General features: G+C 41.5%; 1 protein-coding gene across 2 annotated transcripts in view; it reads right to left on the reverse strand.

Moving 5' to 3' along the window:
- The window catches only part of PCNX2 (pecanex 2), a 292,933-nt gene that overhangs the window by 138,095 nt on the left and 131,259 nt on the right, over positions 1-23,579 (reverse strand). For both annotated transcript variants that reach the window (XM_025284518.3, XM_044942027.2), the window contains 2 exons: positions 6,485-6,626; positions 2,066-2,243 (listed from right to left, as the gene is read on the reverse strand). In XM_025284518.3, the coding sequence (XP_025140303.3) occupies positions 2,066-2,243; positions 6,485-6,626 (320 nt within the window). The remainder of the gene's footprint in view (positions 1-2,065; positions 2,244-6,484; positions 6,627-23,579) is intronic.

Here is a 23,579-nt window from a genome sequence, read left to right on the forward strand (position 1 = left end):
TAAGTGCCCACTTGGACAGGAAGAAGAACAACAGGTCTGCATAAATCCTTCCTCTACTGGCAGCAAGCCCTCTTGATCTGGACATCTGCCGCTAGCAGGCATCTTAGCAGTAACCATTTCTCAACTGACCAGCAGGCTGATCAGTGGGGAGGCTGTTGTCCCCCCAGCAAATGAAAATCCCTGTTCTTATTGCAGATGTGGAATCACTTAAGAAGACTATTATAGGAGGTGCTCACCCTTCTCTGCTAAGTTCTTGTTCACCTGGAACCTGGCACTAATACAGGCGGCTATTGAAACAAACGGTTCAGTACAGAAAAGCAGCCGCACTCCTTCACGTCCTAAGCAGGGTGTAACTTTTCTTTTTCTACTTAAGATGGCTTTAAAAGTCCTACCTCATATTTGGAAAGCATGTGCTATTTAAACCTTTCTCTTCTCGGAGAAGGAAATGGCAATCCACTCCAGTATTCTTGCCTGGAAAAGTCCATGGGCAGAGGAGCCTGGTGGGCTGCAGTCCATGGGGTTACATGTCTGAGCACGTGTGCATGAGAAGGGTGGAGGGAGATGGGTCGGTAGCAATAAACTGGTAGAACTCAAACAAACGAAACCTTCTCTTCTACTTAACATTAATCAATCCTCTCACCTGGTGAGACTGGCATCATTATTTATAATTTTCAAAGAAACTAGGGTTCAGGCAAGAATATAAATATTGCCAAATTAAGATATAAATAATGCCAGAGTTAGGAATTCAAACCATTGCAACCCATTTTGCATCTGATAATTAGCTCTTACTTCTATGAGTAGTAAAATTATTTACAACTTCATCAATGCTTTCAAGATCAAAGGAGACAATTTTACATTTATTATGTGAGATCATGGACATTGAGACATAATGAATAAAAACAGATTATAGAAGCCTGTGACTTGAATCATCAGAAAAATGTAATAAATTTATCAAGACTAAACAGATCCCAGACAAATGGAAAACAAACCTTTGTGGGTTAAAGACCAAAGCTGAAACTTGGGAATAAAATGTGGAAACTAGGGTGGACTGCCAAAGTGATATAATTGGAATATTTGAATTTTTGTCACTTAGAACAAGAGGAAGCCAGGTGAAGGAAAGGACAGGTAATAAATAGAGAAATTAATAGAACTAACTCAATAGAGGTTAAAAATGAAATTCAGGAAAAGAACCTTAGAATTTAAAAATGATTAACCAAAAGGGGGAACAGGACAGCATCAGGGCAGAAAACCATGCCTGCTATATTAAATGGAGCATGTGAGCAAAGAGTTTTCCAAATTATTTTCCTAACTTCTGTTTACATCCCAGCTTTGTTACAGTACTCAGAGCACATACACTCAGACCAGTATTCCAAGGAGCTTACCTTCCTCTGTTAAATGTTAGGTACCATTCCCATATATTGGAGAAGGAGATGGCAACCCACTCCAGTGTTCTTGCCTGGAGAATCCCAGGGACGGGGGAGCCTGGTGGGCTGCCGTCTATGGGGTCACACAGAGTCGGACACGACTGAAGCAACTTAGCAGCAGCAGCATTCCCATATATTTGCCTGAACTGCGATTAGGGTTTCCCACTGCCCATGGGTGAACTTATACCAGATGAAATCTTGACCTGAGACAAGCTAAGGGAAAGAAAGTGCTCCAAGAGTCCCAGCTCTCTGGTTCCATGTCTCAAACTTTACCTCCAGAGGCAAAATGGTAAGTTTTTTTTTTTTTAAAAAGAATATTAGTCTGGTTGCTAATTTTTAATTCTAAGCATTTTGAGATCTAGGAAGTTCCACAAAGAGATTGTTAACAGAGACAAAGATCATAGAATTTCAAGCAACACAAATGGCTAATTCATGCTAATTAGTGATTTTTGGCAAATAACATGACAGACGTCCATTTCATGGGGAATGCTCCTCAAATGGCAGCGGGAGTGTGACATGCATATGTAATTCAATTTAATTTAATGCTATAATTGTTTTAAAAACAATGTTTCGACCTCTTAAAGCATTTGGTGAGAGATGCACCTTTTCTATTTTAAAATGAAGAAAAGAGCTTAACTTGCCTTGCTGAATAAAATGGACACCATGAAGAAATCCAGTAAGAAACTCTCTGAAATATCTTTGTAGTCGAAATGGAAAAAGATCACTGTGAAGCCCAAGTGAGTGAACTGGTGGACTGGGTTACAGAAAGAGGTCCGCAGCAGCTTCATGCCTGCAATGACCATCAGAAAAATGTCCCAGCTGTTGAAAAGGAAAGAAAGGAGATGATCAGTGGTGGTCCACACGCTGCTGGGTGAGTTACAACATCTCATGTGTCTTGAGTGCTTACTGTGAGTTATGCACATTACAAAAAGCCAAGACGGTGGGTTATTATCTTCATTTTACAGAGGAGTAAACTGAGTCTCAGAGTTTCAGTCACTCATCTCATGGGGTGAGACTAGGATTGAAACTGGATCCCAAGGGGCTCGCCAACACAGACTGCCGCTAGAGGCAGCTTCCCTACTGTGCTCAGAACTTTGCGATCAAGGGCACAGAGCTTCCTGGGAGCTTATCTGAAGGACCTACTGCATTGTCAAGTTCCACGGGAACCTTGGTGGCAAGTGAGAAAGCAGAGCAGGTTGTCCTTGTTAGCATCTGCTCAGTGCAAGCCTTTAAAAAAATTACAAAATCTCACTGAATCAATGCCATAACAGTGAGAAGTGTTAGTCACTCGGTCGTGTCCAACTCTTTGCGACGCCATGAACTGTAGCCCGCCAGGCTCCTCTGTCCACAGAATTCTCCAGGCAAGAATACTAGAGTGGGTTGCCATTCTTTTCTCCAGGGGATCTTCCTGATCCAGGGATCGAACCCAGGCCTCCTGCATTGCAGGCAGATTCTTTAACATCTGAGTAACAGTAGCTAATATTAAATTCTGATTTAAGGAAAAATCCCACTGTCTCTATAAAGCTGTTTTTACTTTACATATTCATTACCAATGTCTTCCACCATATTTGTTGTCTTTGTAAACATAAGCTTTCTGATCTTGTTTTCCCCACTGAAAATTACATTAGCAACATGACACAGGCCCCCATGACCTAGACCTTTTAAGTTAAGAAACAGGACAGAGGCAGCCCCGCAAAGAAATAGCAGGACTTTGCTGTGAGGACCAAACTCCTGAATTCGCCTGTCTAACCATTTTGGGGGCAGGTGCTGTGTGCACAATTCTAGCAGACAACAAGGTCAACGATCTACCCACCTGGAGACGGGAAGGTAACTGATCAGTGCTCAGAACAGCCAGAAAGAGCACACCACTACCTCCTTGAGGGGTCCTTTTGAAAGAAAGGCTTGCACATTTTAACCAGATTCCCCTCCAGTTTGAACATCCTATTTGGGAACTCAGAAGAAAAAGAAGTGGCAGTATGTTCCAGAGAACAGTTGCACTTAAAAGTTAGGTTTCCTTTTTAACAAAAATTTTATTAACATATAGTTGATTTACAATGTGGTGATAATTTCTGCTGTACAGCAAAGGGACTCAGTTATACCCTTATCAGCATTAATACATCAGGATCCAGGCATTAAAAGCATGTCTCCTAAGTCTTGGCATCTATCAAGTACAAAATTGTCATTTTTGTCATCAAAAAGATCTAATGGTAGTATTTTCATTGGCCTTTGGCCTCAATCTAGTAATTTATATGCTTTCAGACCTAGTGTTGCAATCGATTCTACCCTGTCCCTGAGTGAGGTCTGGTCAAAGCACTGTGGGGGCTTAGATTCAGCTTCTGAGAAAAACTAGCCCTGATTACATGCAGATGTGGGGAGAGTGGGAAGGTGTTTAGTAACCTCTGTTTCTTCAGCGAGGCTGAGCACTGCTCTATAACCCCTTTCTTCTCCAGTAGAAACTAATGACCATGATGAACTTACAGTATGAAAACAGGACTTGAGGCCCATCTGCCATTGACAACAGCCCAGGATATGAGAATCCTGATGACTTAGCCAAAGTTCTTGGGGAGAGGGGACCCAAAGATAAGGTGTCCCAAGGCTAGGGATATTCTGGTTTTCAAAGGAGATGAGTGGGTTTTCTCGGTTATTCAGGCAAAAATCTAGATGAGGGTTAACTCTAAACTTTGTTTTCCATGACTATGACTAAAGTGGACAGCGCCCATTTTATATTTATTAATGACGACTGGTGAAGACTAAGAGAGAGCTTAAGGAGTGATGCTTATGGCTTTTCTAACATTGCAATAGTAATGGTTAGAGCCAATGGTTCTCAGATGGTTGTAGGCTTAGCTAAAGATTTTATAAAGGCTTAAGTAGCAATCAGTGAACAATGGCCTGGGACAGAGGCAAAGCATCCCTTTAAATCACACTGCCAGATGCCTAACAAGACCCCATGAGGCACCCACTCATTATTTGCCAGCCCCCACTCAATTGTCCATCCATCCATCCATCCTCCTACCATTTCCGGTTATTACAAGTTGAATAAGAAACAGTGCTCGCCATTGAGGAGTTCACTATCTGGTACCGTGGCTCTCAATGAGAGTAGTGTGTGCGCTGGGCTTACCCAGGTCTCCAGGTCTCTAGGAGATACTGACACATGGCCTCCTGCTGTCCTGTTTGAGAACAGGTGGTGAAGTGGGGTACTTGAAATCTTGAGAGAGGTTTTTTAAGTCTTCAGATGGATGCCTCGAGAATATAAAGGAGTCATCACTTTGGGCTCTGAGAAAAAGAAATCTGTTCATATCGTCTGGGAGTTAGGAGTATTTGCAGGTACATAGGAAAGGTGTCACGTCTAACTTTAGTGTCTTGAAAAAAATAGAGATTAATATTACTCTAAATTGGACTCTCAACGAATTGTTTATTCGACTCTTTGTAATTCCTAACCTTTATATCCATCCTCCACCAACAGCCAGAGCTGCTTGGCCTCAACTGGCAGGTTTAGCTCTCAAGGTCCTAGTCCTGATGTTGGGAAATGAGAACGTTAAATGCTTTGCTGATTTATCGCAGGGCAGCACTGGTACCTGGGTGGCTGTTTTGGTTCTGACTGTGAATCCTTGTTCTAGAAACTGAGGATCTACCTTGTCCCAGAATGTCCCCAAGGGGTCAGCCAAAATGGTACCACACTGGAAACAGCTGCCACTAGAAACACACTGGATGTTCTAGATGTAGGGCTATCTCATGCATGGGGCCCCACCCAAACTGTAAAGAGGTCTGCAGTCGTGCCAGCTGCCTTCTCTGTCTAGTAAGACTAAATCTTCATCACTGGATCCGATGTCTAGGAGTTTAAATACCAAACGGTATGGACTTCTTGGGCTTCCCAGGTGGCACTAGTGGTAAAGAACCCACCTGCCAAGTCAGGAGACATAAGAGACGTGGGTTTTATCCCTGAGTCAGGAAGACCCCCGGGAGGAGGGTATGACAACCCACTCCAGTATTCTTGCCTGTAGAATCCCATGGACAGTGGAGCCTGGAGGGCTACAATCTATACGACTGCAAAGAGTCGGACATGATTGAAGTGACTTAGCGCACACACATGGACTTCTTGCCCTGGCCCGATCGAACCAGGTCTGGTATAGAAGGAAAGCAGAGTCTAATAAAGACAGGAAGGTTATACGGTCATTTCATTTAGCATCTGCTTTGAGTGACCACGAATCTATTCAAGGTCCAACCAAGAAATAACATGACTTTTATCTGAGTTTGCTTAATCTTTGACAAATACTGATTAATTTGTTCTCACCCCACACCCCTAAAGGAAGAGTAGGCCTGCTTGAAATTACACATAATGGTTGACATGGTCATGTAATGTTTAAGCGACATGACTCAGAAGCAAATCTGAGAAGGATCTCTTTTACATCCTCCTCCTCTATTGACTCATTGGTAGAAATGTCAACCTTTTGTAGGAAAAACACATCCATAAATTATCAAGTAGACTTTCATTTGTAAATTCAGAGTTCATTTTAAAATAAAACATTTTGCAAAAACATGAACATCTTGATGACATGAAGTCTCTTTGTGGTCCATTTTTTCTTTTAATTACAAGGCTTCTCCTGATAAATCTCTGTCACTGCAGAGAGAGCAGTGACAGTGACTAATTTCCCCCTCCCTCAAGCACAAAAGGATACAGTCTTTGCTAAATGAAATGACATGAGGCAGTTCATAGAGTTGTACACATGATCGTCAGAACTCCAGGAACCCCGGGATCACGCTGGGCTGCCATCACCTCGTTAAGGCTTCTGACTAATGTTCCACAGGATGGTTTTCAAATCTATTGACAGTTTATTTCCAAGATCACTTCAAGCAGATCTAACTCTGTTTGCACCCTAGTCTTTCCACAATAACCATCTAGCCACAGCAAGTTTGAGTAAAAGGCCACCATGGCTTACTGTGACTTGGCCCCTCATTAGCGGACAGAAGTTGGCTCTTGCTGCAGCCTGTTCAGAGGAAATGCACTAGATTTTGAAAACACGGTGATTCAAATCATAGTGTGAAAAAACTTCTCCACTTACTGGGTACCAAGTCGCCGGTAATTGCTTATTGAAAATGCATCCGTTGTGAGGGCATTCAAAATGATTGCTGGGTACAAGATGTATTTTTCAAAACATTGAAGCCAAACATAGAGTCTTTCAAACCACATTAAATGGGCAACATCTGAAAGAAACACAAAACCACTGAGAACAGCCACCGATCAAATTATTTTTCTTAAGTACATGTGATAATAAGTGATACTCCCCTTCCTTTCATTCAAAAGCTGCAGAACTCTAGATACATGATAGACCAATTTTCTTTCTAAGCAGGCACTTTTTGCTTTGTTTCTACATCGTTGTAAACAATAATATACAGTATAGGCCAGTTTCCTAATTTTTCAAGTCAATTGATTTTTCCATATTAGTTATTACTGGGACCAATGAAATCAGCTGTCACATCACATCAAGGCATCTCAGAGTGAGTGAGGTTAGAAAGTGAAGGACAGAGACTTGGGGAACGATCTCATGGACCTGTCTCCTCTTAAGCTTGGGGTTGTTTCTGAGTCTGGGGCTCATTTCTGGGCTCTCTCTTTTTTCATCTATAAACCCACACGCAAATCCCTGGCCATCTATATATGTACCAGAAAGCTGATCCCCAACCTCCTGTCACTATGAATGTATTACATTGCTGTGAGCCTACACAATGAAGGAAGTATCACGGAAGTAAGATTCATTTTCACAAGGGCTAAAGTTTTAAGTTATACCAATCTGGGTTTACAAATAACTGTGAAAAGAAGGGAAGCGAGAAGCAAAGGAGAAAAGAAAAGATATACCCATTTGAATGCAGAGTTCCAAATAATAGCAAGGAGAGATAAGAAAGCTTTCCTCAGCAATCAATGCAAAGAAATAGAGGAAAACAACAGAATGGGAAAGACTAGAGATGTCTTCAAGAAAATTAGAGATACCAAGGGAACATTTCATGCAAAGATGAGCTAAATAAATGACAGAAATGCTAAGGACCTAACAGAAGCAGAAGATATTAAGAAGAGGTGGCAAGACTACACAGAAGAACCATACAAAAAAGATCTTCACTACCCAGATAATCACGATGGTGTGATCACTCACCTAGAGCCAGACATCCTGGAATGTGAAGTCAAGTGGGCCTTAGGAAGCTAGTGGAGGTGATGGAATTCCAGTTGAGCTATTTCAAATCCTAAAAGATGATGCTGTGAAAGTACTGCACTCAGTATGCCAGCAAATTTGGAAAATTCAGCAGTGGCCACAGGACTAAAAAAGTCAGTTTTCATTCCAATCCCAAAGAAAGGTAATGCCAAAGAATGCTCAAACTACCACACAATTGCACTCATCTCACATGCTAGCAAAGTAATGCTTAAAATTCTCCAAGCCTGGCTTCAGCAATATGTCAACCATGAGCTTCCAGATGTTCAAGCTGGTTTTAGAAAAGGCAGAGGAACCAGAGATCAAATTGCCAACATCCGCTGGATCTTCGAAAAAACAAGCAAGTTCCAGAAAAACATCTATTTCTGCTTTATTGACTATGCCAAAGCCTTTGACTGTGTGGATCACAATAAACTGTGGGAAATTCTGCAAGAGATGGGAATACCAGACCACCTGACCTGCCTCTTGAGAAACCTGTATGCAGGTCAGGAAGCAACAGAACTGGACATGGAGCAACAGACTGATTCCAAATAGGAAAAGGAGTACGTCAAGGCTGTATATTGTCACCCTGATTATTTAACTTATATGCAGAGTACATCATGAGAAACGCTGGAAGAAGTTTGGGCTGGAAGAAGCACAAGCTGGAATCAAGATTGCCGGGAGAAATCTCAATAACCTCAGATATGCAGATGACACCATCCGTATGGCAGAAAGTGAAGAAGAACTAAAGGGCCTCTTGATGAAAGTGAAAGAGGAGAGTGAAACAGTTGGCTTAAAGCTCAACATTCAGAAAACTAAGATCATGGCATCTGGTCCCATCACTTCATGAGAAATAGATGGGGAAACAGTGGAAACAGTGACAGACTTTATTTTTTTGGGCTCCAAAATCACTGCAGATGGTGATTGCAGCCATGAAATTAAAAGACGCTTACTCCTTGGAAAGTTATGACCAACCTAGATAGCATATTCAAAAGCAGAGACATTACTTTGCCAACAAACGTCCATCTAGTCAAAGCTATGGTTTTTCCAGTGGTCATGTACAGATGTGAGAGTTGGACTACAAAGAAAGCTGAGAGCTGAAGAATTGATGCTTTTGAACTGTGGTGTTGGAGAAGACTTTTGTGAGTCCCTTAGACTGTAAGGAGATCCAACCAGTCCATCCTGAAGGAGATCAGTCCTGGGTGTTCATTGCAAGGACTGATGTTGAAGTTAAAACTCCAATACTTTGGCCACCTGATGTGAAGAGCTGACTCATTGGAAAAGACCCTGGTGCTGGGAAAGATTGAGGGCAAGAGGGAGAAGGGGACAACAGAGGATGAGATGGTTGGATGGTATCACCGACTTGATGGACATGGGTTTGGGTAGACTCTGGGAGTTGGTGATGGACAGGGAGGCCTGGCGTGCTGTGGTTCATGGGGTCACAAAGAGTTGGATATGACTGAGCGACTGAATAGAACTGAACTGAATCTGGATTTGCATTCAGACTCTACCAACCACTAGTGTGTGGTCACGAGCAGTTGCCTTCATCTTTCTAAGCCTCAGTTTTGTATGTTCTGTTCATCCTTCCTACTACTCACAGTGAAGAAGTCAGCTCTCCTGCCCATGATGGGGTAAATGCAGTACTTCTTACCCATCTCTTCCCACCTCTCTCTCTGGGAAAAAGTGGTCCAACTGGTCAGAGCACAAACCTCCTTGGGTCATAGTATTGGGGATAGGGAAACACTGCACCCCTGCCTGCCTCGGCTTTCCTTCTCCATGGGGAGTGCACAGTAGGTTTAGATCCTCAGGTGGGCCCACCTCACCACCCCACCCCGCAGATCTCTGTCTGCTAGTAACTGGGAGGCTGAGGTAGAGCCCAGCCCACCATTAGAGCTGGGCAAATGGGCCAGACATGGCAGGACTCAAAGCCTATATCTGTCAAGAGGGAAGGGGACCCCATCAAACTTCTGGAATCATATCCTCCTTCAAGAATTTATAAGTTAAAAACTTATACCCCAATAGTTTATAATGAAAAACCAACAGAGCCTGGTAGGTTTTATGCTGTTTGGATGACACAAGGATCAATTCATCAAAGAGAAACAGCGGACACACACTGCACAGAGTGACACAGCAGGGACACATAAGTGAGCCATTCCCTCCATAAGAAACCAAGGTTTCTTATCCAGGACTAGAGACAAATTAGCATCCCCAACCGACTTCACTGGGACTTTATGTGATGGGCACAGAAAGCAACACACACACACGTGCACACAATTGGGAAGGGTCCTATGTTCTTGCCTGGAGAATCCCAGGGACAGGGCAGCCTGGTGGGCTGCCGTCCATGGGGTCGCACAGAGTTGGACACGACTGAAGTGACTTAGCAGCAGCAGCAGCATTCTACTTCTTCCTTTATGTGGTTTAAATTCTATATAAGAATATATACATTTATAACTCAAAAACACAAAGGCTATCTTCACGTGATTGAGGTTATGAGAAGAGGTTTGGCATTCAGAAAACTTGCTTGAAAATAATTCATTTGAATGAGATGGGCATGGTGAGAATGGACAGAGTAAACACTTTATCGCATGGGAACCAGCAAGAATAAATACCCCAGTGGCCAGCTTAACATGCAGAAGAGAGATACAATGAGAAATTATCAAATTAGGGGCAAATTTTAGTTATAAATGAAACAGGGAGGAAGTGTTAAAGGAAAAATAGTTCAAGAATAAGGATATTGGGAAAGAATTCAACTTTGAATATTCTTAACGGTCAATGTGCAATGTTTTCTGGTCAGGATTTGGAAATGGGTTAATTATTAAGGAACGAAGTTTAGGATATATAATTGGCTTCCCTAGTAGCTAAAGACAATAAAACATCTGCCTGCAATACAGGAGACCTGGGTTCGATCCCTGGGTGGGGAAGAGCCCCTGGAGAAGGAAATGGCTACCTACTCCAGTATTCTTGCCTGGAGAATCCCATGGACAGAGGAGCCTGGTGGGCTACAGTCCATGGGGTCGCAAAGAGTCAGACACAATTCAGTGACTAACACACACACACAGGTATATTATATGTTTTACATGTAGATAGAAAGATTTTTGTCTTTTGTGAAAGTACATGAAAAATAAGAATAATAAATCTCCAAGATCCCTTCCCAACTCTTTCCAAGCAAATGACTTTGACCCCTACTTCCTAGAGAAAATTGAAGCTGTTAGGAATAAATTCTCCCACATCCAAACCCCTCAACTACAAATTTATCTGTATTCACACCCACCTTCTTGCTCCTCCTAAGGGTAACCCCACAGATGCCCTGGACCCCATTATTCCTGACATCTTGGTTCCCTTGTACTAACCAATGGCTCTTTCCCAATGGCCAGTGGCAAGATTCTGGTCTTGGCCAAGCTGAAAACTTGCCTTCACCAGCATCTCCTTCTAGTGGCTCATCACTCTGTCCTTTTTGGCATAGTCAAGCTTTTTGGAAAGGTTGGCAATGTCTGACAATCCCAGTTCCTTGTCTCCTGTTTCCTGGTGAAACTTTTGCACTAGGGGTTTGCCCAGAACCTTTGCCCAGAACTGCCAATGGCAAGGCCATTTGTGAGCTCCCAAAAGATGGATAATCGATGCTTCTCAGTCTATCTTACAGGAGTTAAAATTTTCTGAGATATAAAATATCATTGATTTTTCCTTCTTTCTACAACCCCATCTTGGCTTCCCTGCCTTGCCAATTCCTGTTGTTGTTGTTTAGTCACCAAGTTGTGTCTGACTCTTTGGCAATTCCATGCACTATGGTCTTCCAGGCTCCTCTGTCCATGGGATTTCCCAGGCAAGAATACTGGAGCTCGTTGCCATTTCCTTCTCTGGGGGATCTTCCCTATCTAAGGATCGAACCCATGCCTCCTGCATTGGCAGGTGGATTCTTTACACTGAGTCACCAGGGAAGCCCAACTCCTGCTCGCGCTCAAACTTTTCTACTGTTCCCACTTTCTTTGCAGGGGACCTCTTCTTCTCCCTTGGTCAATTGTCTTCCTTGGACTTCTTTGCCATTTTTCTCATTTTCTTGGGCTGATCGCCTCAACATCCCTAATGTTAATTATTACTTCCATGCTGATGATGCTCAGATCTGTAACTCAGTTTTCCATCTCTCTTCTGGTGTTTCCTAGATCTAGATATTCAACTGAATAGCTTCATCTGTTGTCCTGAAAAAACTCTTCAAATACAATATGAACTCAGTCAACCTCTGCACACCCGCTCCTCCTCATGGACTCTTTATCTTATTTAATGAGACATGCATTTTCTTAGTCATGCAGGCAATATACTGTGGGGTCACCCTGACTCAGTTGTTCTCAATCATGGTTGCATGTTGGAATCACTTGAGGACAAGGCTGAAAAATATTGCCCTAGAACGGCGATTCTCAAACTTGGACATGCAAATAAACTACTTGTTAAAAGGCACAATCTGACCCAATAGGTCCAGAGTGGAGCTGGACACCCTGCATGTCTAACAAACTTCTGGGGGATGCCAATGCTGCTGGTCTCCACACCCCACACAGTACTGAGAAACAGGTACCAGCAGCAGCGGCATCCCCAGGAAGCTTGTTAAAAATGCAGATTCTCAGATGCAGCCCTGGACCAGCTGAGTCAGAAACCTATGGGCTGGGTCCAGTAATCCACGTTTCACAAACCCTACAAGTGATTCACTGTTCTAGCTCTTCCTCTATACAGGACTAGACTATGTTGAGTCTATGTGCTTCTTACCTATCTCCTCCTTTCTAGTTTCACTGTTCAGATATGCAATCTCTTAGCCTTAAAAAAAACTGTAACTGTTTTTTATCAAAATGAACTCTCTCTTTCCTAACCCCATCATTTGTATGCACTCGATGCCATTACCCCTTTCCTACATAAGGACCTTTCTCCGTGCAGGACCGTTCTCCTACTTATTCTCTCTGTATTGAATCATCCTCATCAAAATATAAGCACACTGTAATATCTCTAGTCCTAAAAAAAAGATACCCTCCTTTGACCATTTTCCTTCCAGATGCTGGATATTTTCCAGATACTGCCCTATTTCTTTACACGCCTTTGTAATAATTTCTGAAAAAAATTTTTTTTGACTACACTCACTTTTCCCACAACTTAACTCCTTCTGTCTTCTGAGTTCACTCCAGTCAGAGTCTCATTCCAACTGAGTCATGAAATTGCTTTCTTAAGGACCTCACATTGCTATCCAATGGTCAGCCTCAGTCCTCATCTTATTCAACATCTCAGCAATATCTGATCCAGTTTATTACCCCATACTTCTAGTAATTCCCTACATGATCTTATCCAGTTCCATGGCCTTAAACATCTATTGTCAATATGTTGTTGACTACTAAAAATATATCTCCATGCATGGGCCTCTTTTATGGGCTTCAAACCAGTGTATCCAACTATCTTTTAAACATATTTGGAATGTCTAATAAGCATCTCAGCAAAGGTCTTCATTTCGTGCTCTCACCTAAACCTACTTCTCCTGTGCCCACCATTCATTCATTCCACAAATGAGACAGACAACTCTATGCCAGATACTTTCTTATGGCATAATCAGCATCCAAAACATTACAAAATCTCTGCCCTGATGGAACTTACATTCTAGTATGGACAATACTAAACATAATGAATATGTAAACTACACGGTATATAATAAAGGATGGATAATGAATGAAAGAATACAGTGAAGAAGATCAAGAGTTCTCGGTGGTTCACAGGGACAACAATGTAAAATAGAGTGGCATGAGAGACACAATTAAGAAGATGACATTTAGTTAAAGTTTAAAAATAAAATTAAAAAAAAAAAAGAAGATGACATTTGAGAAGCAAGATGCCATCTGGACAACAGTTCATTAAATGGTACTCCCCCATCACCTAGTTTCTCAGGCCAAAATCCTTTCCTTAGTCTCTTCTAGGTTGGATCTTACACCTCCAACCCATAAGCAAATCTTACTGGCTCTGTCTTCAAGATCTATCCCAGATTTAACCATATTTCTCCTCTTGTGCTACCATCACACCAAGTCATCATCATTTCTCACCTACTTCCTTAAAACTGGACTCCTTGCTTCTTTTAATGTCCCCAGACCCACAATTTATAATCCAATTAGCAGCCAGAGGTATTTTTAAGACATTGTTAATACCCTATTCACCTGTCTCCATTGGAGAAGGAAATGGCAACCCACTCCAAGTACTCTTGCCTAGAGAACCCTATGGACAGAGGAGGCCTGGTGGGCTGCCTCTATGGGGTTGCACAGAGTCAGACATGACTGAAGCAACTTAGCAGCAGCAGAAGCATCTCTCTCCCATGGCTTTTCATCCTAATTATGATAAAAATCCTGGGTCAAATTTTATTTAGTTGATCCCCAAAGATTCACACTCCCCTTTTTCATGGAACTGATGCTGGTAAGTGGCTGCGCAGCTGGGGATACCATTTCCTGGTTATTCCTTGCATATGAGAGGATCATGTGGCTCATTCTTGCCCAAAAAATGAGAGCAGAAGTGTGTCATTTCCAAGTCAACTGGCTAGGTACTAGGTGCATGATCCTCCATGCATCTTCTTCCTTCTATCTGCCAGCACAAGAATGTCAACATTCTAGAGTAACCCTGAAACCGTAAGATGAGGCTTCCAAATATTGAAGAAATATCATACCTAAGTGATCATGACCCTCCACTATGATAGGGACAATGACTAGGAAAAACCTTCTGATCACATCCCATTGGACTTTGCATGAACAAAACATATGCTTTTATTTTGCTAACCCATCAAGATTTGCAGGTATCTGCCATGATATTTCAGAGAAGGCAATGGCACCCCACTCCAGTTACTTTTGCCTATAAAATCCTATGGACAGAAGAGCCTGGCAGGCTGCAGTCCATGGGGTTGCTAGAGTCGGACACGACTGAGAGACTTCACTTTCACTTTTCACTTTCATGCATTGGAGAAGGAAATGGCAACCCACTCCAGTGTTCTTGCCTGGAGAATCCCAGGGATGGGGGAGCCTGGTGGGCTGCTGTCTATGGGGTTGCACAGAGTTGGACATGACTGAAGAGACTTAGCAGCAGCAGCAGCAGCCATGATATTTAGCCTCCTCCTATCTCTTGACTAACAGAAAATCCAATGTCCTTACCATGTTTTAGAAGACCCTTATAATTTGGCACTTTGTTACCTTTTTGATCTTATTTCCAACCACTTTCTCCATTATGCATTCTCATCCTTGGTGATCCTCCTTGAATATTACATACACCAAGCTTGTTCTCTTTCAGAAGTTTTGCATCTGCTGTCCATTCTGCCTAGGACTCTCCTCTTCAGATATTTTTATAACTCACTCACTCGCCCCTTGGAAGTCTGCTCAAGCACCGCACCCTTCGTAGGTCCCTTTCTTACTACCACGTCCAAAACGGCCTCCTTGTATCACAATTTCTTTAGTCTGATGAACTTTTCTTTATAAAACGGCTCAATTTGATACTTTGTTTGTGTCTTTATTTGTGTGTTATTTGTTTTCTGCTTTCTCCACTACAGGGTAAGCTTCCAAGGGCAAGGACTTTGTCTTGTTCATTACCACATTCCCCATGTTGACACAGTAATCCTTCAATAATACGTGCTGAGTAAATGAATGGATGATCTCCTGGGCTCCAGTTTCTTTACACACCATCTGTTTTTCCATCCTGTTGCCATCAAAGAACTCTTTGAAATGTACATTTAGCCACCGTATATTTCATAGTCTTCATTGTTCTCCACTGTGTCTATCTATACACCCCAAGTACCTTAATATGGCATATAGGCATTTCATAATATGCTGCTATGTAACTCTATGGATTCACCGTCTATCAATTTTCCACTTACATCCTATACTGAACTGACTCTCTGGATTATCAATGCTGGATTTTTTTAAAAACCTTTTCATTTATCTCTTTTATACACAGAAACATGCATAAAACACACACACACAGAGCTGTGTCTAGTACTTGGCTTAAGAAACAGCCTCAAAGCACCCCATGCCTGCCTATAGTCACCACCCCACAAGGTAACCACTGCCTAATCCCTGAACAGCATTGCTTATTTTGCCTACTATTCTTATGTGTCTTTTGCTCAGCAGAGTTGTGAGACTCCTCCACATTTTTGAGTGCGGTTGTCATTTGTTCATTCTCACTGCCATAGAGTCATCTACTTAATGAATATATAGCTTTTTTCCAAGGTACTGTTCATGGGCATTTGGTTAGTTTCTATTGTGAAGAGTGCTGCTATGAACATTTTTTACATATCTTTTGATAAACATGGGACATTTCTGTGGAGTATGTATGTAGGCATGGAATCACTAGCTTATTAAGTGTGCACATAGAAAGCTCCAGGAGGTGTTGCCAACTTTTCAATGGTACTGAGACAATTTATATACCCACAAACAATACAAAGCTTTCCTTCCACTTGCTCCACATCCTTGTCAGAACATTTTCTCCTCCTTCATTCTAGCTGCACTGGTGGGTGTATAGTGGTATCATGTTATGGTTTTATTACGCATTTTCTTAATGACTAACACAGCTGAGTGCCTTTTCATGTGCTCACTGACCATTTGGATATATACTCTGCTGAAGCAGTTTTTCATGGCCATTGCCTGGTTCTTTTTCCTACTGGATTATATGTCTTTCCTTCATAATTTTAAGAGTTCTGCATACATCTTAAGCATCAAGTTTTACTCACATATAAGCAATGGGAAAAATCTTTTCCCATTTTGTGAGATGCTTTTTAACTCTCCTAATAGTATCTCTTATAAAAGAGAAATACTTAGTTTTAATATGCTCCAGGTTCTCATCTAGTTTTCCTTTTAAAGATTTTTGTGTTCCATTCAAAAGACAAAGGCCATGACCATCTTCTACTTTCCTCTAAAACTATAATTGTTTTAAATTTTACATTTAGATCTGCATGCTATTTAGAGCTGGGCATTGTGTATAATACACTATCTTACAAGATGATGGTTGAGACTGATATTTTTCCCATATGGATATGGAATGGGTCATCAGCATCTATTGAAAATGACTGCTATTTCCCCCAAACTGCAGTCAAGCATGCTGTTTTATATGTCTTTATATATGTGCTTGGTGCCTTCTTGGAATATCCTTCCGAATTTCCTACCTGAGAAATTCCTCATCTTTTTACAAAATATGTCAGCTTGGCATCTGGAGCTCTTCTTGGCCGTCTCCTCAAGCCCTCAGCGCTCCCAGCACAGCCAGGACCAGTGGCGGCCAGGGCAGGGCATTTGCAGTCCATCCCAGTGGCGGCCAGGGCAGGGCATTTGCAGTCCATCCCAGTGGCGGCCAGGGCAGGGCATTTGCAGTCCATCCCAGTGGCGGCCAGGGCAGGGCATTTGCAGTCCATCCCAGTGGCGGCCAGGGCAGGGCATTTGCAGTCCATCCCAGTGGCGGCCAGGGCAGGGCATTTGCAGTCCATCCCAGTGGCGGCCAGGGCAGGGCATTTGCAGTCCATCCCAGTGGCGGCCAGGGCAGGGCATTTGCAGTCCATCCCAGTAGGAAGAGGCTTTATCGCTAACGCTGCTTACAACCGTCAGCATAATGGCAGCGAAACAGAGTCCAACTTTTAATTGGACTTGTTACTATTTTAAAATTCTTTATAAACCACGCAGCCCACTTTCGGCTTGCACGCTGTATATTACCTTTGGTTTTGAAGCAGGATATGTTATTTCTTGGAGCCATTACTGTACACTGTGAATTTTATAATTATAGTACCTATCACACCAGAGTAAATATTCATTTAAATATACTAATCTTCCCATTAGACTGTGAGTTTGTCAAGAGTAGGTGCTATGTCTTAATCAGTTCAGTATTTCAAGCACCTAGCATAATGCCTGGCCTTGAGTTAAGGTTCAATAAATGCTCATTTATCATCTTATTTTGGTGGTTGGGGGCAACTCTGAATATTTAAAATGAAAAGAGGGGTTTTTAAAAAAAGCAGCCTCTTGGAATTGCTTTTTTGATTACAAAAACAAAAAGCTGTCTAACAGTAACATATTAAACAACATTTCCTATTTTAATCTCTCATAAAGTGTAATCAATTAGAGCTAGGTTTCCTTCTATACAAAATTATTTTTTCTGATTGCTCAATTTATAAAACATCAACAATGTCAGATTGAGGCTATCACATCAAATGCAATTCAGCTTGCTTATAAAAATACATTTACAGAGTTCTATTAACATTTGTCACCAACTCAGAGAAACATGACAACCTTAGCTAGATTCCTGTAAAAATATGTAAATTAAGAGAAATATAAGCCAATCTCATCCTGCAGTGCAGTTAGAAAAATATCTGAATTAAAAGAAATGTTTCAGTGGCTCATCACCCAAGAGTGACCTGGGTGCCATGTGGATAGGGGAGTATGATCCAGATTTTCAAATGCTTGTCACATTTAATTTCAGTAGATGATATATTCCAGTAAGTGGGCATAAAGCTGATTGAGTGTAGGCAGACAATCCCATTGCAGTGCGCAAGGATTTACTGCAGATAATGATAATAAATATGGGTTTGCCATAAATTTCAGTTTATCCATTCTAGAAACACACAAAGCAATGAATATCAAATAATATAGAAATCACTAATAAGCTCTGAATTCATCATCCACGTCTTTCCAAATATTTGAGAGCAGAAGTACTTATTTAGTAAGATATTAACCTTCTGTGCATATGTATGAAACTACATCAAAGACAAGACTGTAAGGCATGTAGCTAAGAGAGTCAGGCTGTAAAAGTCTTGGATTGTAAGCACTCGTCTGCTGTCTGCCTTTAGAACAGCAAGCTTGTAGGACTAGCATTCAATATGGCCAAAATAACATATATGAACAGGTAAGGTCCCAGGTCTTTAATAACTGGGTCTCTACTTAGAAGCAAGATGATAGCTGCAAAACAGTTGTCTGCTGGACTTCTGAAGGATAAAAAGAATTTCAAGAGGACTAGAAATCAATTCATTCATAAGTTGCAAAAACCTTTACTATTTAATAGCACCCCTAGAATTAAAAAAAAAAAAAAAAAAGACTGGTTGCACTGCATAATTCAGCTCTAGCTTACTACCTGAGGTGCTGCCAGGGAATTGAAAGTGACAACAGCTGACATCTCAATGTGATACAGAAGCTCCACATGCCTCCCACTGATTAATTCTGAATCTCTAGTTGCAGGGACTGTGAATACATTTTACACGGTCTGCATATACCAGCAAGCGTGGGTATACATACTACATGTAAAGAGGAAAACATTTTAGGTGATGATTCACCCCAGGGCAGGGGTTCCATGGTTGGTATTCCAGATAACATCGAGTCAAAGTGGGAATGGAAAAGGATGTGGAAAGGGAGTTCAAATAAATATCTAGGAAGGACACAGTGGATAGTGAGCCCCTGAGGCCACCAATGCCATACTCCCGACTTCAAGTCCTGCTACTACTGCTCATTGAAGCTGAACCGAAGGCAAATCAATTTCATGCTCCTTCTTATATATCTCTAGAATCCTTCTACCAAGTTCAATTATTCCAGTGAAAGGCTACAATCTCTAGATTGTAGAAAATGTTTAACAGGTAAATGTACTGGATGTTTCTATTTGGAAGTAGAAGGGAAGCAAATATAAACATGAATAATAATGTAGGAGAAAGTTAAAACACAAGTGCAATCCAGAATTCTGAATTCTGAAAGATTAAAGTTAATCCTTCATCATGAGAGTGGCCATGAAAAGCTAACAAGACGAAAAGCTTACAAAGGCAGTAACATGATAAATACGTTAAGTCCCCAGATTGTCTCAGTATTCACACAAAGTCAAATTAAAAAGAAAATCTTTGCAATGATAGTTTATAACTGTCTTTCTGTAATGTTCCAAATACGCAAAGAGACTATAAAAAGATATATTTTTAACATTATTATTTCTCTTTTCCCTGAAATATTAGGCCCTTGAGAAAAAGAACGCAAACTAACTCCACCACTTACAAATTTACATGTGATTTATCTTGACTGAATGCTTTTCAGGTTGTGTTTTATTTAGATGTTTATGTTACTAAAACTAGAGCCTCTTAATAATTAAAAGTTAATAAAAAAAATTCTCAGGATGTTTTTATCTTTAGGATAAAAGATAAAAGGAAGACAATTTGTTCCAATTCAAATCTTGAATTATGACTAACAAGCTTCACGAACATGAGGCTTCCTGCTTTGTAGCGACATATTTATAGGGGTGCACCTCGGGTTCAACTCGCCTGGTCACACCAAGGCATGTAAGGCAGAGAGGCCCTGAGAAATAGATTCACTGCATCCCAGCTGGTGGTGCCCCCTTGTTATAAGCAGCTGCTTTTCCTATGAGCATTTCTCACTCTCATCTTTCTTGCTGGGCCAAATCCTTACCACTAAAATGTATACATGTCAAGGTTTATTCTCTTAAAAAACAGGTTTAGCTACCCAAATCAGTAGCAGGAATTGAATCATTATTCTTAAATGTAAAGCAAATCACACCACCCCACCACTCAGAGCCTAAAATTCTGTTTCAGATAAACCCAAGGTTCTCACAACATTCCCATTCCCAAATACGCCAATTCAAAGTGAGCCTGTGGCTTTTTCTCCCCCATTTTGAGGGCTAACCCCCTCGTTATCTTTCAGGCTTTAATTAGTTGTGCTTTCTCAAAGAAGCCTTTCTTTTCCCCTCAAATCTAAATTAAGATCCCTTTATAACTCCCTCCTAGCCCCCTATACTTTTCCTTCACTGGACTTTAAACACCTTACAAATATATTAATCTGTGTGATGAATGTTCATCTCTTTAGCACAGCCAGGGGTCCAGGGCTGTCTTTCTTCCTCATATTTGACATTTAGCACTGTACTCTGTTCATAGAAGCCACTCAGGAGATTCAGGCAACATCTCTGATCATTGACATAAATAACAAAAGCAGACACTTAAGAGAACAAAGTTTGAGAAGCGGAGGCTTCCATGGTGAGGCACTGCCTGCCTTATAGGAGTTCAGGATCTCCTCCTGGCCAAAGTGTTCCCCCTTTCTTTTGTCCTGGGGTGAGATCGTGCTGGCCTCGCTCCCAAGTGCTTCATCAGCATTCACATGGTCCTTGGCATGTGACAGTGTCCATAAATATGTTTGAACTGCTTAATAACTATTACCAGGTTCAATATCATGGTAAACATCTTAGAGAAATACAAGGTGGGAACGTTCAGGAATCACAATAATAAAGCTCATATATTTCAAGGAATACAATTTTTCAGTTGTTTCTTTGGTGATTTTTGAGTTTGGAATCATGTTTGAAAAATTCTTTTTCTCTTTCCCTAACTAAGATTATATAACTTGACCTATATTTTTTGCAGTGCTATTCTGGTTCTTTTCTTTCTTTAAAACAATTTAAATCTTTAATCCATCTGGATTTTCATTTGATACAAAGTCTAATTCAATTTTTTAAAATGTTTAGCTCATTTCCCCAAAACCATCCCACTGAATTTTTTTTCATCAATTCAGTGGGGATTAAAAATATATTCTTCACATCTCCTCAAAGGGATGGAGAAATTCTTAGGAGACTCGGGAAATAATGTACTCCCCCTTCTTGGTAGAAAGGTCCTCTACTAACATTAATCCACAGTATTTAAAACTAAAAATACTAGTGTTTTGTTTTGTTTTTTAATCTTTCCCCAATTATTTTACTTCTGCATTGTTTTAAATTTATCAGCAGTCTAGGAGAACCCCAGGGGGCACCTGATAAAAATTCCATGGCTTGCTGGAGAGAGTGGGAGTCTGAGGTTGGCAGCTGACAGCTGAACTCTGTCCCCAAACCATCAACTGCTTACCACTGAGGCCGAAACAATACTCCACTAATGTCAACAAAACCTAGTCTTTCAATAATAAGGAAACGAAAGGCAAATGCGACCCTGACACTGCAGAAGTTCTAAAGAAACTCGTCTTTTCTTCATGTTGCTTGACTGACCCACATGCAGGCACTGGTTTGGATGGACCGCTCAGACAGTAAAGAATCTGCCTGCGATGAGGGAGACCTGGGATTGATCCCTGGGTCAGGAAGATCCCCTGGAGAAAGGAATGGCAACCCACTCCAGTATTCTTGTCTGGAGAATTCCATGGACAGAGACAGGAGCCTGGTGAGCTACACAGTCCATTGGGTTGCAAAGAGTTGGACATGACTGAGTGACCAACGCTGCTGCCTTCCTTCACTTTCCATCTAGGTGGACGTAACGTGAGCTGACCATTATCAACTGCACCTACTCTGAGCTCATCTTTCTTCAATTTTTATATTACTGATAATAATTTGCATTTATGTAGCAGCAGCAGCACACAAGATTGAACACAGCATTTAAAATCCATATTATGCCGCTTGATCTCTGGCGAGCCACTGATGCTGTACGTGGGAATAACAAACGCCCAAAGGCAGGACAGTCTGAGCTGCCTGCACCGCCTTCTAAACCCCACGCTGGCAGCAGGTCCCTTAGGCCATGTCTCTCCTCTAAGCAAACCCCGTTTTATTGAAGCCACTGTTTCAAGTTAAGGCAGCTGCTGGCAGCCACTCAGACATGGTCTCTATTCCTGGCAGCATCATAAGTGATTATTTATTTCTTCTTAAATTAATTCCCCTCTGCCCTTTTACTTTGGTCATACTGATAAGAAAAGAGTGAAGGGATGAAGTGGGTACTTAAATGGTTCATCTCACTAGGGGATTGTAAGTAAAAAAATATGGGAGACCCCTGTAAATTAACAATCACTCAAGAACGCAGGTTTGCTTAACCACAAAACCAAGCAGGCTTGTTCAGCAACAAAACCATGCAACAGAATCATGAGACTTGCCCCCAAACAATAAAACAATGGAGGCCTGAGACCCACAGCCTGCCCAGGGAGCTCAGAAAGTTAGGCCATGCTCTCTGTACACACAAAAAGCAATCATTTGTGTCCCTAGTAGGGACAAGAAAACTCCCCTGCCCAACCTGCGGGAGGAACTGATGATGGAAGCATGGCATCTACTCAAGAATAACAAAGAAGATCTTCTACCCTCTCCACTTTTCCTTTGACTTTAAAACTGTAGCCCAGTAAGTTCTGGCCATGGCATCCTCTCGCCTACTCACCTGTAACCCTCACAAGCATCCTATTCTAATAAACCACTTCTTATCTCTTTGCCTTTTGCTAAATTCTTTCCGCAATGGAAACATAAGGGACTGTGGTACCTGAGTTCTTCAGAGTCTTCAAAACAACACTAAATCATTTCAGTACTAGTCTACTGGAGTTATTGATGACAAACCTGGCGGAGTCCAGCAAACCTTGAGTCAGAAAACTATGAGTTTGAGTCAGCAAACCTTGGTGTTATTCATATACCCTCATGTCTGAAGGTGGAGATGACTAGATGACTCATTTAACAATGGAGAAATTACAGTGAGCTAGATGGTTCTGTGCATCTAGCAACCCATGATGGACTTATCATCATGGGTTAGTTACAAACTATAGCTATAAACTGTCCAATATGTCTGAAAATGGGGATAAATCAATCCATCTGCCATCTGTTCAATCAGAGCTTGGAGAGACCTAACAGGGAAATTTCTGACTTTTTTACTTAGAAGCTCAAACACTGTTAGGGTCATTACTTAATGTAATGACCAGACTGTTACTTAATGGTGGCCAGAGTCAGCCATGGAAACTGCTCAGTCAAGTCCAGGTCGGGCTGTGGGTCTAGTTCTAGGTGAGCACTGCAAATTCAACAAAATTTCAAGGGTTCATGGATCAAAATTCAAAGGTCAGCCTCTGCTACATCCCATCTCTGGTTTTGTGGAAGATGACAAGGCAAGTTGAGTCATGCTATTCTTGGTCCCCCATCAGCTGAAAGTGGAACAGTATAATGTTCAGGTCTGAATGATATAAATGAAATTTTCCTCAACAATAACAACCAATCATTTTCATAAAACAGACTTCTAATTCACCCCACGTCAACT

Source organism: Bubalus bubalis, chromosome 4, assembly GCF_019923935.1.
Source record: "Bubalus bubalis isolate 160015118507 breed Murrah chromosome 4, NDDB_SH_1, whole genome shotgun sequence".
In the NCBI taxonomy this organism is placed as follows: domain Eukaryota; kingdom Metazoa; phylum Chordata; class Mammalia; order Artiodactyla; family Bovidae; genus Bubalus; species Bubalus bubalis.